At 41.5% G+C, this 13,027-nt stretch overlaps 1 protein-coding gene across 1 annotated transcript in view; it reads right to left on the bottom strand.

Annotated features, from left to right (window-relative positions):
• LOC308280604 (von Willebrand factor A domain-containing protein 7-like) overlaps positions 1-10,835 on the bottom strand; it is a gene marked incomplete at both ends in the record, with an annotated part of 29,252 nt that extends 18,417 nt beyond the window's left edge. The window contains 7 exons of the mRNA XM_080754940.1: positions 1,001-1,101; positions 5,558-5,573; positions 5,818-6,004; positions 7,096-7,239; positions 7,734-7,827; positions 9,573-9,845; positions 10,644-10,835. Coding sequence (XP_080611066.1) covers positions 1,001-1,101; positions 5,558-5,573; positions 5,818-6,004; positions 7,096-7,239; positions 7,734-7,827; positions 9,573-9,845; positions 10,644-10,835 — 1,007 coding nt within the window. The remainder of the gene's footprint in view (positions 1-1,000; positions 1,102-5,557; positions 5,574-5,817; positions 6,005-7,095; positions 7,240-7,733; positions 7,828-9,572; positions 9,846-10,643) is intronic.
• Between the last annotated feature and the right edge of the window lie 2,192 nt (positions 10,836-13,027).

Here is a 13,027-nt window from a genome sequence, read left to right as displayed (position 1 = left end):
TTAGGCCTACAGGAAAAGACAACCCCAAAAGATCTTCTTTAAGTAGCATGTGAGGGGTTTAACTAGGTGTTTTTCATGATTCTGAATCCATTGCAAGCATTTGTTTTGCACAAAAAAAAAAACTTTCCTTGGGCTAAAAATGGACCCAACAAAACTGTGAAAAGTGATGACTCATCACTTTTCACCACAAAGTTCTGTGGGTCCATTTTTAGCCCAAGGAATGTTTTTCGTGCAAAACAAATGCTTGCAATGGATTCAGAATTATGAAAAACCTCTAGTTAGACCACCCTATGCGCGTGGACCCCAGCCTGCCTATTCTGGAGGCTTGTATGGGTCTACAGGACGGCATGAGGCAGATCACCCCCCGCTACCCCCGCCTCCCCGTTTTTCGCTCCCAGACCACGCCCCCCGACCGTCGCGATTGGCAGGCTGTACTTCCTGGCCGTGTCCTGTGTGTTCCGTTGCTGTCACGTCGCTCTAGTGTGTAGAAGGCTACGCATGCCGTAATACTTGCTGGCGACAATGCTATAGTACTAAAAAGGATGTATGAATACGCGGAGACTTGTCAAAATGAAAATGTGTGATTTACAACGCGGCCGACCGACCAATGAAAATGTTGTTGGACCGTCGCTAAATACCATCCAATGATGTATAATTCGATTACTGTACCACATAAATAGCGTGGCATTACTGCCCACAGAAATATGATATCGATGTTGCAGTATGCAGTTTATAGCTTCATGTTTGGGGTTTATTTTCAGTTAACACAGTGTGACTGCAGGGCAAATTTTGGGAAGAGAGGGAAAAAAAAAACGTCTGGAGACTCCAAGTAGCCAGCGTGGGAAAAGTAGTCTCCTAAATGTATTTCTAAAAACTAAAAGTAGGCTACCGATAGCAGTTCATTCATAAGGCTGTACTAGTCCAACTTTGATCGGCTGGTCCAAACAGATCCAGGCTATTTCGAGTTTATTTTATTATTATTTTCATTCAAAGGACCAACTGTGGGAAGCGCTGTCTTTTTTTAGCAACGGTCGGGGGCGTGGTCTGGGAGCGAGAAATGGAGAGGCGGGGGTAGCGGGGGGCGATCTGCCTCATGCCGTCCTGTAGACACATACAAGCATTCTGGAGGGGAACATTTTGTCAAACAAAATATCTGACCTACAAGCACAAAACTTTTCACGAAGAGGGTTTACGTTGAGTTGTTCACCCAAAAGAACATTCTTATTTTCTATCAATTAAATCGAAGTAATTGTGATTTTTGTGTTTTTGTCACATTTTTGAGACAATAAGTTTATGACCAGGACCAGACTCTTGCCGGTCGGCTTAGGAATGCGACAAACACGTCTCCATGAATTCAAGGCTTGTGTAATTGATTACACACCCCACAAGTCATTGTTTGGGTGAACTACTCCTTATAGCGGTACAGATGTTTCCTGTTGAGATGGGCACATTTCACCCAGGTTTTTTTTTTCATCTCACTCACTTCACTTTGTCTGCTGACCTCACTCAGCAACAAAATAAACATAAAATAAACAAAAATTTAAAATTAAACAATTCACAGGAGGAAAGCACCAGCTTCGACTGCTCTCTTCGCATTCAATCAGACTTTTTCACCATTTCTCAGACGTTTGAATGCAGAGAGTATCCACAGGGTATCCACGGAGTATCCACAGGGTATCCTGTTTCCGTGCACTTTGATGTACGCATGCGCCGATATCTGTCGCCTTGAATATTATATTCCCCTCACGGGAATCGAACCCAAGCCGTGGGTTTGTTGCATCCGTGCTCTACTGACTGCGCCAGGGCTGGGGAACAATTGCCTACCTAGGGGGGGAAGGGGGAAAAAATGGAAGGGGGAGAGGGGGAGAAGGGGGAAGAAGGAAAAAAGAGGAGAAAGAGAAAAGGAAAGAGAAAACGAGCGTGGAAGGGATGAAAAATGCAACAGGCCAGTCTTCGTGTGCATCTCCCCAGTGATCTGTCCAAGTAGTTTATGAGTATATATGATAGATTCATGAAAATTGTGACTTTTGTCGATTTTAGGTATGGTTGGTGAGGATCCGAAGGTCGTGGGTTTGATTCCCACCTACGCCGGGTCAGGTGTTCGATTCCCACCTACGCCATGCAAAAATAAAACTCAATGAATGAAAGAAACGTCCTCATTGTTTTAACCATCTCTAAATGGACCACAAAATCAATTTTCTCACCATCATCTAACCTATTTGTACTATTGTATTACTACAATACAACATGTAGGCCTACGGTACATTGGCACATATTGACAGATGCCTGTTAAGTATAACCCTTGTGAGACTGTACTTCATTCATAGATGTATTGTACATCTATTTATATTCACTGGTGATAGATGTACACAGTATATATGTATTATATATTCACTGTACATTTTATGTATTGTTACCCTTATAATTATTATTATTTTATATAATTATATAACATAATAATTATTTTCTCTTATTCAGAGATCCACTGCAAATGCAGATCAGTATTTCAATGTATCTATTATTTCATCTTGGTTTGAAACAAATTCACTTAGAAGTACCTTGTATTTCATTCTAATGCTGCTGACATCTACACACATTTCTTTTAAAATCTTACTCTGTATGAGTTACAACAAACAAACAAACATCAACAATATTATGACATCTGGACTTATTTCCAATGGGGATCAACAAAGTCAGTGTGTTTAGAGACGCTGAGGAAGGCCACACGGCCGAAACCGGTCCGTCTATTCGGTGAGATGCTGTGAAATAATGATTTAATAAATCTACAAGAAACTACTCCAGAGAGTGCGGATATTCCCTTTTTTCCGATCAACAAAGTCAACCATTGAGGTAAAAGCACAACATATTTCATTAAGTAAAAAAATGCAACTGCATGAAAGGTAAATACAATTTTAATCTAAAAGATTCAAATACAACAGGGTATTAATCCCACATACAACATAAACATGGTGACAACAAATATATATGAATACATCATCACTCTTGGATGGAAACCCTGTATGTCCAAAACTTATTACTTATCACTTATTTCGTATCACTATTTAAAAAGTATCTAAAATAGTGAAAATAACTGATCTACAAGCTGACAACATGTCAACATCTTGTGGGCCTATAGATCTGCTAACATGGTGAAAATAGACAAATCTACACGCTGACAACACTTTGATGTGTTGTGGGCTTGTAGATCTGCTATTTTCACTACTTTTAAGCAACACTCATGTATGATAAAGTAGGGCATTCATTTACAATAAAATAAAAGGAATGGGACATGGTTTCAGCCTGACAGCGACAATATGTTGATGGCTCTGGTGGCATCACACTTTGCACAAGAATAATAAAACAAGTCTCAACGACATCACAAATTTAAGTAAGGGAAAGGCAAACATCTGCTCATTTATTTTTTTGTTGCCTGCTAGCGACTCCTCCTTTGATATGGTGTCTGTATTTTTGGGCAGTTTACAGTATTGTGTCCTGGTTCCTGTGTTCTGAACTGGCCACTTTCTGCATGAATTTGCCTGCACTGTCCGCTTGTTGAATCTGGCCGTGGAGGCACATCGCCTTTGGTGAAGAGGTGCAGAGAGAACAGCTGAGGTCTGGGAGACAGCAAAGGAGAAATAGAGAGAAATATGTATAATCAATACAAATTCATTGTCACAGTGTCACAGTTTATGTTTGCCTATGTGATAATACAGTATGCCCATCACACATCAGATCCCACCATGGCATTATCTTTTTTTAGCAGCCATCATGCAGGGGCCATCTATGTCTGTACACAGACATTTGTATGTGGCAAAGATTTACACACTATTATAATGTTCTTATTTTGATCATAAGATCCAATTACAGAATGTCAAGTCTCCATGCAGGTTTTCTTCGGAATATGTATGACACTGATATACTGGTTCTCAAATGTTTTATTTGCACAGACCCTTAACTCTGAGTGTCTTTATGTTTCTGGGTTTGATTGAATACTTTGTTAGCAGTTCACATAGGAAAAGCACAGTACAGTTCAGAATCAGATCCAAGGTCTACTAATAGGATTTAAACCCAAGAAAGCACAATGGCTTGTTTACATGTGGGTCCTTTTGTACAAAATTCATAAGAGAAACACATAGATCTATATAAACAAATAATATGTTTGTTATGCTTTGTTGATGAGCCAAATGTAGTCCCCTTTTCACTTTCATTAACATACTAGGCTACTACATGTAAAGTTGTATATAACTCCTTATCATTAATGTTTCAATGACACTGAAAATAGCCTACCTTAAAAAAATATATAATAATAGCCTAATATTGCAATAGCAGGACAGTAACTTAGCTATGTAATCCATATGATCTATTAAACTGTCTTTACAAATAAAGCATTAACTAGATAGTATTGGCCAGCCAAGGATCAAATGAAAGACAGTAGCAGACACCATCACCATGCCTATTGCCTACTTGTTATTGTATGTATGGTAATGCATTTCCTGCAGTCTGCAGATGACCAGACCATTACCATAGTAATTTATAGAAGTCACGAAACTTACCTTGAGTGTTAGGATAACAAAGCCAGTGTCAGCAAGTGTCCATTCATCCAAAGGTCTCTGAGTGACAATTGTTTGTTTTTAACGTCGGACGCTGCATTAAGAGAATGTGGCTTTCAACTTTCAACCGCTGTTCATAGCCCTCCCGTGTGGTTTCTATTTGCTGCTCTGTGCTCAGATGCGGTCTAGAGCCCGCCTACTGTATCCGGTAATGTGTAAGCCCACATTAAAGCAAGTAGCGTTTCCATATCCGCTCTGGCCCCAGACCGGAACAGCGACCCGAAAAGACGGAGTGTGATTGGTTGGAATCCAGCAAGGGACGTTGTGTTTTGATCGGGGGGGAGAGAGGGAGGGGAGGAGAAATGAAAAAGGAGTGCGGCGATTTTATTGGCAGACGGACGGACGTGCGACGGGAGGCGTTCTGATTGGAAAGAAACCACCGCGGGGGAGATCTTCCATTGGCGACAATTGAACTCTGCCTCTTTTTATTTGGACGCGAGGAGCCCCGCGGTTGGCCAGTAAAGGAGGAAGCGAGGTAGGCGAGCGCTCGCCGGGTAGCGCCAATGAACGGATGATGTGACTCCTTTTTTGTGCATTTATCTTTGACGTGGATAGTGGGGTAGACGTGCAGTGGGGTAGACGTGGATAGTGAGGGACTGAATATTTACTATTCTGTCCATAACGGCACATATCTCGGTAACGCGGCTGAGTGGGATTGGTTGCCGTTCCCACCGCTCGTCGCGACAACTCGGCTCGCTAGCGCTCGCCTCGGTAGCGACTCACGGGGGTCATCGGCGCCCAATACCGCGCCGCTCCGTCGGGGTCTGTGGCGTGGAGCATTACACCGGGGAACAGAGAATCTATGGCCTCTAGTTCGATGCTGGGATTCAGCTCAGGTTTTATTATCGTGTACCTCTGAGGTTGACCACTAGATGTCGACATTTTACTACTAATATCTCTGCATTGGTGAGATACTTGGATACCTAGTATCCAGTATCCATGGATACCTCTGCATTGAAGCGTCTGAAAGCACGTGAATATTTCGCATTAAGTGCGTTGATATCATTCGAAACAGGTGCGGAAAGCAGTGATCACCCCATGATGTGCCCTGCAATGTAGTTTCAAATGCATTACATTGCAGGTGCTTTTTGAGAGTGAAAAAATAAGAAGACGCGTGTGACGTGTGATCTGGGCAGCTTGCCCCAGGAAATGTGCCAATCTCAACAGGAAACAACGGTATGTTATGTGCACTTAATAGATGCTGTACTGTAGGAAGTCTGTGTCTCCGGCTGCAGCGTGAATGTCCTCCAGCAGCTCTCTGCTAGCAGCTGTGGCCAGATGTGCTGCTTCAAAATGGAGATGACCGTGGCTGGAGGTCCTTTTGTCCTTGTTGATGCCACCTTTTGGCTCTATTCTACTCGTTTGGTCAACGGGGCCTCCGTGGCTGCATTTCCCTGTTTGCCGTTAGACAAGTGGTGGAAAAAGTACTCACATTTTATACTTAAGTAAAAGTATCAATACTGCAATGTAGAAATAGGTAAAAGTCAGAAATTCAAAATGTACTTGAGTAAAAGTACAAAAGTATTGGCATCAAAAATCTACTTAAAGTACCAAAAGTAAAAGTACAAAATGTTTGAAAATAGCCGATCTACAAGCTCGATGCGACACGTTGTGAGCTTGTAGATCGGCTATTTTCAAATAGCTATGTATAAAATAAGGCTAAAGTGGTTTATGTATGTTTTATAATATTATAATTTATATCTGAAAAGTAACTAGTAACTAAAGTTTTCAAATAAATGTAGTGGAGTAAAAGTACAATATTTGGATCCGAGATGTATTGGAGTGGAAGTAAATTGGAAATACTCAAGTAAAGTACAAATAAGTCAATATTGTACTTAGTACTTAAAGGGGTATTTCACTTTCAAAAAAACTTTTGGTAATCTTATCATCTAATCAGGCTTTTATGAACACAGTTTTTAATTAGCTTGATTGAATATTTAGATATTTGATGTAAATGTTACCAGGCCCTCCAGGCCCAGGGCCTCTCCCCACACACACCCATTGTAACTTCAAACTTCATTTTAACCATGATAGATTCATTAAAAACACACATTATTTTTTCTGGTGACTCATACTACCCTCCTAATATGTGAGCAGGCCGTGTTTTTTCGATAACATTTTTCATTTATTTTTAATAATAATTTTTTTGTATTTAATTTTTTCCATTTTTCCAAATAATTATTAAAAATAAATGAAAAAAGTTATTGAAAAAACACGGCCTGCTCACGTATTAGGAAGGTAAAATGAGTCACCAGAAAAAATAATGGGTGTTTTTAATGAATCTATCATGGTTAAAATGGAGTTTGAAGTTACAATGGGTTTGTATGTGGAGAGAGGCCCTACCACTGCTCCCTGTTGAAAGTGGAATATCCCTTTAAGTAAATGTACGTTACACCGCTGCCGTTAGATTTGAGAACATACTGTAATACGTAATGACATGATTTCAAATGCCTTTAAATACAGGTGACTGTACTGAGTATGGTACCTTTTGGTTTTTTTGAGAAGAAGGGCCAAATGCCAAAGTATCCTGAGGTCAGTACTTTCTCCCGTATGATGTCTTCCAAAATATTGTTCCTACAGTCCTCTCCATCTTCTCCACCACAGTTCCGGCAGGTTGCCCTGTTCACACCTGTAGAAAAGCAGTTCCACAAAATAATCTTTGCACAAATTATTAAATTATCACTTCAATTACGCAACATATAATCTTAGCATCTGATGTTTTTAGTTTCTCAAGACAGACAGTTTCTATGAATAATGTTCATATCGTCACTGTCGGGCTTCAAATGTTCAAAGTTTCAAATGTGTAAGTTTTTTCGCAAAGCAAAGCCCTGCTTCATCATACAAGGCCGTCGCACAAAAGTAGTGAAAACAGCCGATCTACAAGCACACAACGCCTCGTACAGGCGTTTCGTGCTTGTAGATCGGCTGTTTTCACTTTTAAATCATTTTTAAAATAACTACAAAACAAACGGTTTTGGACATACAAGGTTTCCACCCGACAACGACGATATGTATGTATGCATACATATGAAGGTTTGAGGTTTCCACCGACAGACGATATCATGCACTATAGACACGTGTTTCATACCGGTAGTTCCTACTATGAGTTACTGATCCTGGTACCTGCAATGTTGCCAATGCTGGTGTCAGATCTGATTAGGTTGGAGTTGGGGCGTTTGTAGCCCAGTTCCACCCAGTTAGAGTGACTGTAGAAGTCCTTCAGATCAACAGAGGAAAAACATATATTACACCAAGGTTAATTCAATTTAAAAATAAATTGCGAAACGGAACATAAAATCATTGATACAGTAGGGTATATATTGTTGCTGTCGGGCAGAAACCTTGTATCTCCATATTTCAACATGTTTATATATTTTCATCAATTAACGGCTTTCTTCATCATATAAGAATGTCGCAAAAAGTTAGTGGACATAGCAGATCTACAAGCTCAAAACGCCTGGCATTGCATAGCTCATTTAAAAAATATATATATAGTAATTAAAAAAGAAAAGAAAACATCAGTTCGAAGTGGAGTGGTGCATTTGAGCTGCTATAGAGTGTAGTAATTGTAGTTCTACTGCGGCCATGTTTTGAGTCAAACACAGGTGTTTCAATTGATTGATGTTCTACTCCAATCAGAACACCTGTGTTTGCCCCGAAACATGGCCGCTGTAGGACAACAATAGAGCATCGCAGTTGAAGCCCCACCCCGTCTTCACTCTGGTGTCGGAAGCGTTTTCCCCTTTCATTTCTTCCATAGACATTTCATAAAGTATTTATTTAAACGTTTTTAAGCCTTGGACAAAGCCACCTCGGCTGGAGAGGAATCATGACAATATTCCATTTTTTTTTTAATGCAACAATTAATTAGAAAGCTGAAAAAAGGGCAGGGTACAAGACTGTGTACATCATTATTTTTCAAATTGCGAAAACTACACTCCCAGAATGCATTGCGAATTACACTTGTTTCCTGAAATATAGCACTTAAATCACGCTCAGTTTAGTTATATGGCCAGCATATGGCCTGACATATAGTGATTGTTATCTCTGTGGACTCTCTTATCGTCATCTTTAACACCGTGCATCATATTTGTAAAAGAAAGTATTCGCTCACGGAGTTCTGCTGAAGTGCATTAATCTGCCGGGCAGACAGGGGGCAGTAGCTACTTCCGCGGTAACCGCAAGGTATGTGAAAGAAGAAGAAGCTAGACCAATCACAGACGTCGATTTCACGGGATGTACATGTTTAGCAGTATGGGAAATGCAGTTCTTCTCCGTGCGATCTTGATTGAAACATGTTTTTACTAAAACTAGAGTGATTGCATACATACTCGGGGGTTCTACAGGAGCATATGGAACCATTTTACAACCACCAGCATAGTGGTAAGTGTACATTGAATTGCTACGACTTTGTGGCTGATAATGAAAAACCCTATGGTAAATATGAATGGCCGACACCTCACTGCGATGCTCTATTGCTACACTCTATCCACAACTTTCCAACTTCCCGTCGTGCATTGCGCAGAAGTTGTGCGGCAGTTTCCGGCGTCGCAACCGAGAATGATCTAAAGCTCACAGCGGTTGCATCTGCAATACGACGTGAGCTTGTATGTCTGCTGTTCTCCCGAAGTGTCCCACAGATAATGCTACAGTAAATTCTCGCGGAAACAGGTGGATACCCTCTGTGTGTGTCTAGGCTGCTGTGTCTAGGCTGCTGTGTCTAGGCTGCTGTGTCTAGGCTGCGCAACAGCGCCACTTCTGGTCACCCAGCAGCAATTCGGCTGTTCGGTGCCACTGAGATTCTTGTGACTCCCCGAACCGAAATAAATTCGGCTCTAAAAGTGGAGTTTGAATCGGCCCCATGTCGACTGGTGGGAGGCGGCTTCAATGCTCCAAAAAGGAACAGTTTTTGGATAATAGCCTACAAGGTTTCCACCCGACAGCAACGATTATGAGAAATACCTGTAAGGGGTGTAAGATTTCTCCCAGCATCTTCCTGGCCGCTTCAAAGTTTCCTTGCTTGTTGTTGGCTTTGACTGCAGACAGACCGCTTGTGATGATTCTCCTTCCGACGGTGAAACTCTCCTTGTCAAAATGGTAGCTCTCGTTGAAAGCGTGGCGGAGGTCCACTCGTACATTTCGCCACTTGATCAATTTAATGGCTTGGCGGAAGGTCTTCGACGACTTTCGTGAGCAACAGGTGACAACGACGGCTTCGGCTGTCAAAGGTTGTCGCTACACGCACACAGGTTGGAAAAAGTACTCACATTTTTTACATGATACTCTTTTGTATAAGTATCAATACTGCACTGTAGAAATACTGTTGCAAGTAAAGGTTCCGGAAGTACAAAGTAGTCATTATGCATAATGTCCCATAGAAGGTTTTCAAATATAAATCGTTTGCAAATAGCCGATAAACAAGCTCACAATGCATCACGATGAGACACATTGTGACTTTGTAAATCGGCGGGATAAAGTGGCTAATGCCTGCTTTGACACAATCAAAATCTACAAAGCAACTAGTAACTCAAGTTTTACATAATTGTAGTAGAGTAAAAGTATAATTTTTCCTCTGAGATGTAGTGGAGTAAAGGGCCGTTTATAGTTAAGCATGCGTGATTTTGTGTACATTTTTGGGTGAGAGTGTACGTACGGTAGATCCGTCGACATGCATAGTTCCTCTCTACGTTATTTACGTGCCAACCCGCACTCCGCTCCAATTCTGCTCCCGCGCCACATGGAGGTGGTTAAGCACAGCACACACGTGTAATAAACCGAAGCATTTTTTTAGCCAAAATATGTAGAACCACAGAATTTCTTGACCCGACGACCGACGTGATGTTTGGTATAAGCTGCTGTCTGTCGGCAACGTCATCGCGGTAAATGCAACTCCGCGAGGGACCGAGGTACAGATTAACCACCCAGACTACAGTAATAAAGTAAAAAGTACTTAGTTACTTTACACCAGTGGTAAAAAACAATCAAATACTACAGTTTGAACATATTACCAAAAAAAGTCAAATGGATCCTTACTGGTGAAGTGAAGTGTCCACCTGCTACATGGGCATGGTCTCGGCACACCTGCAGGGTGGCATTTAAGATGGCCCTCTCAGTGATGGTCGGGTGGTTCAGGGAGTCCTTTGACGGAAAGATCTCAAAGCCCAAAGCTCCCCCAGTCTGCAGAAGCAGCAGAACCAACACCGCCTGTCCTGGAGAGTTCCTCATTCCTCAGCCTGCTGTTGTGGGATAAATACGGAAAAAAGTAAGCCATTAACCATGAGAGGGAGTGGGTTGTTGGCTGATTTACCACTGTTTCAGGGTTGTGGCACGAAGGAAGCAGAGTGCCAAATAACCCTGAAACAGTGGTAAATCAGCCAACAACCCACGGCCCTCGAATGGTAAATTGCTTTTCTACCACTTCTACCATATAAATGAAAGAAAACACAGTTGTAACTTGCAGTGTTACAACTGCAACACAACAGTGGGCTGGTTCCATGAGCCAACTCAAGGTTGTTGACTGATTTACCACTGTTTTAAGCCAATCAGAATCCAGTATCTGATGTGATCACAAAAAGTGGTAGAAGTGTCTGTTTTCACCCATGGTGATAGCATGCATACAAGGATTAATTAAGACTTATGGATTTATTATTTACTTTAAGATAAAAGTCTTGACGTTAGATACAAGCAGGGATGTGCAGAGAATGTTAGAGAGGCAAGGGCTGAAATTTCTAAAAGGGCCTTAAGGCGAAAATATTGAAAATAGCAGACCTCCAAGCTCACGGCGCGTCACGCTGCGACGCGTTGTGAGCTTGGAGGTCGACTATTTTTTGTACTTCATAACACACTAAACGAAGCATAAAAAAGGCAATACTGGAGATGTGGTGTGGATTTCTGGACAGTGAGGGCAATTATTTCGACAACATAAGATGTTCAAGTTCTGGAGAGTTTGAATAAGGTAATTATTTTAATGCTGCCTTCAGGTATGGCATGGAAAGAGGGCGTTTGCAATTATTTCACCATAGTAAAAACTGCATTCATGGAGAGGGCACTTTGTACAGGTGGATAAAAGGGCATGGGGCTCAAGCCCCATTTGATGTCTATGTGTGCACGTGCCTGGATACAAGTTACCTCAGCTCAGGGTAGGAGCCTAAAATCTTACATGAAAAAATAAAACTTTTCTGACATCTAAAGGCAACAAAATAATACAAATATCTTACCCATTTAATCTAAGAACCACAGAACCAACAATAACAAAAAGAGGTCACCCAACCCAACATAGAACTTTAACCCATTTAGGCATAGAATTATTGAATGCTTTAACTATTGAGAAATAGCAGATATACAAGCTCAGAGCGCGGCACCGAGTGCCACGCTGTGAGCTTGTATATAAATATCAGTTTGGGGGTCCTTCACATGAAGAAGTTTGAGAACCACTGACATAGTAGTCTCTCAAGAACAGTCTAACTGAGCTCCAGTTAAGTGAAAAGGACCTTTTCTTTGACGATGGCTGGCCAGATTGATGACATAGAAACATAGGTTTTTCAAAAAACCTTAGAAGGATTCAAAAGACACTTATAGAATCGGGTAAAAATTCAAATTTTCACAATTTTTCAAAAATAGCAGATCTACAAGCTCGCAGCGGTGCCGCGCTGTGAGCTTGTATATCTGCTATTTTTCAATAGTTAAAGCATTCAATAATTCTAGGCCTAAATTTAACCCATGGCAAATTACCTTCTTTTCCTGTATTGTTTTCCTGTCTTATTTAGTTTTTTGTTTTATGTCCAGAGGACTACGGATGGAAATTTGCCGTAGCTAACTCCTGGTTTACACTGAGATCTGGTGTAAATGTTCTTGTGTCAATTTCTCTGTGTTCATGAACAGCCACCTTCCTGTCTGAATAAACTAATAAAATAAAAAAATAAATGGTGGCTGGCCAGGAGGAAGACAAGACATCAGAGTGCTGTTGGCAGCCATCTTATAGTAGAGCCCATCATCACATGATCCAATCACCAGCCTGGTTCCACCTACTAGTTAGACACACACCCAGCCACCACTCAGTCACCATTCACACCATCTGGTTTAGTGAGGGGATTAAGGGGAGCAAATGCTAATTTCGTGCAATTTGGACTTAAAGCGCGAAATTTTGCACAGATGTAGCCCAGGGCTTGCTCTAATGATTTAGCTAGGGCGCCCGAGTCTGCGACCTTCGGGGTCGCCACAGCGGCCAAATCAAGTTGGGCTCCCATTGACTTTCTATACAGGAGGAAAATACCCAGAATTACTTTTTTTTTTCTGGGTATAAGGAAGATCTGAGGGGTCTAACTAGGCACTGGCGCCTATTCAATAGAGCCAAGGGGAGCAACGGCTCCCCCAGATCTGCCCCCCCCCCCCCCCCCCCGCAGGAATATTGCGTGCCG

This window comes from Nannobrachium achirus (genome assembly GCF_963921795.1).
Source record: "Nannobrachium achirus genome assembly, contig: SCAFFOLD_132, whole genome shotgun sequence".
Taxonomy (NCBI): Eukaryota; Metazoa; Chordata; class Actinopteri; order Myctophiformes; family Myctophidae; genus Nannobrachium; species Nannobrachium achirus.
Note: the sequence above shows the minus strand (reverse complement) of the source record. Positions and strands in the feature narration are given on the sequence as shown.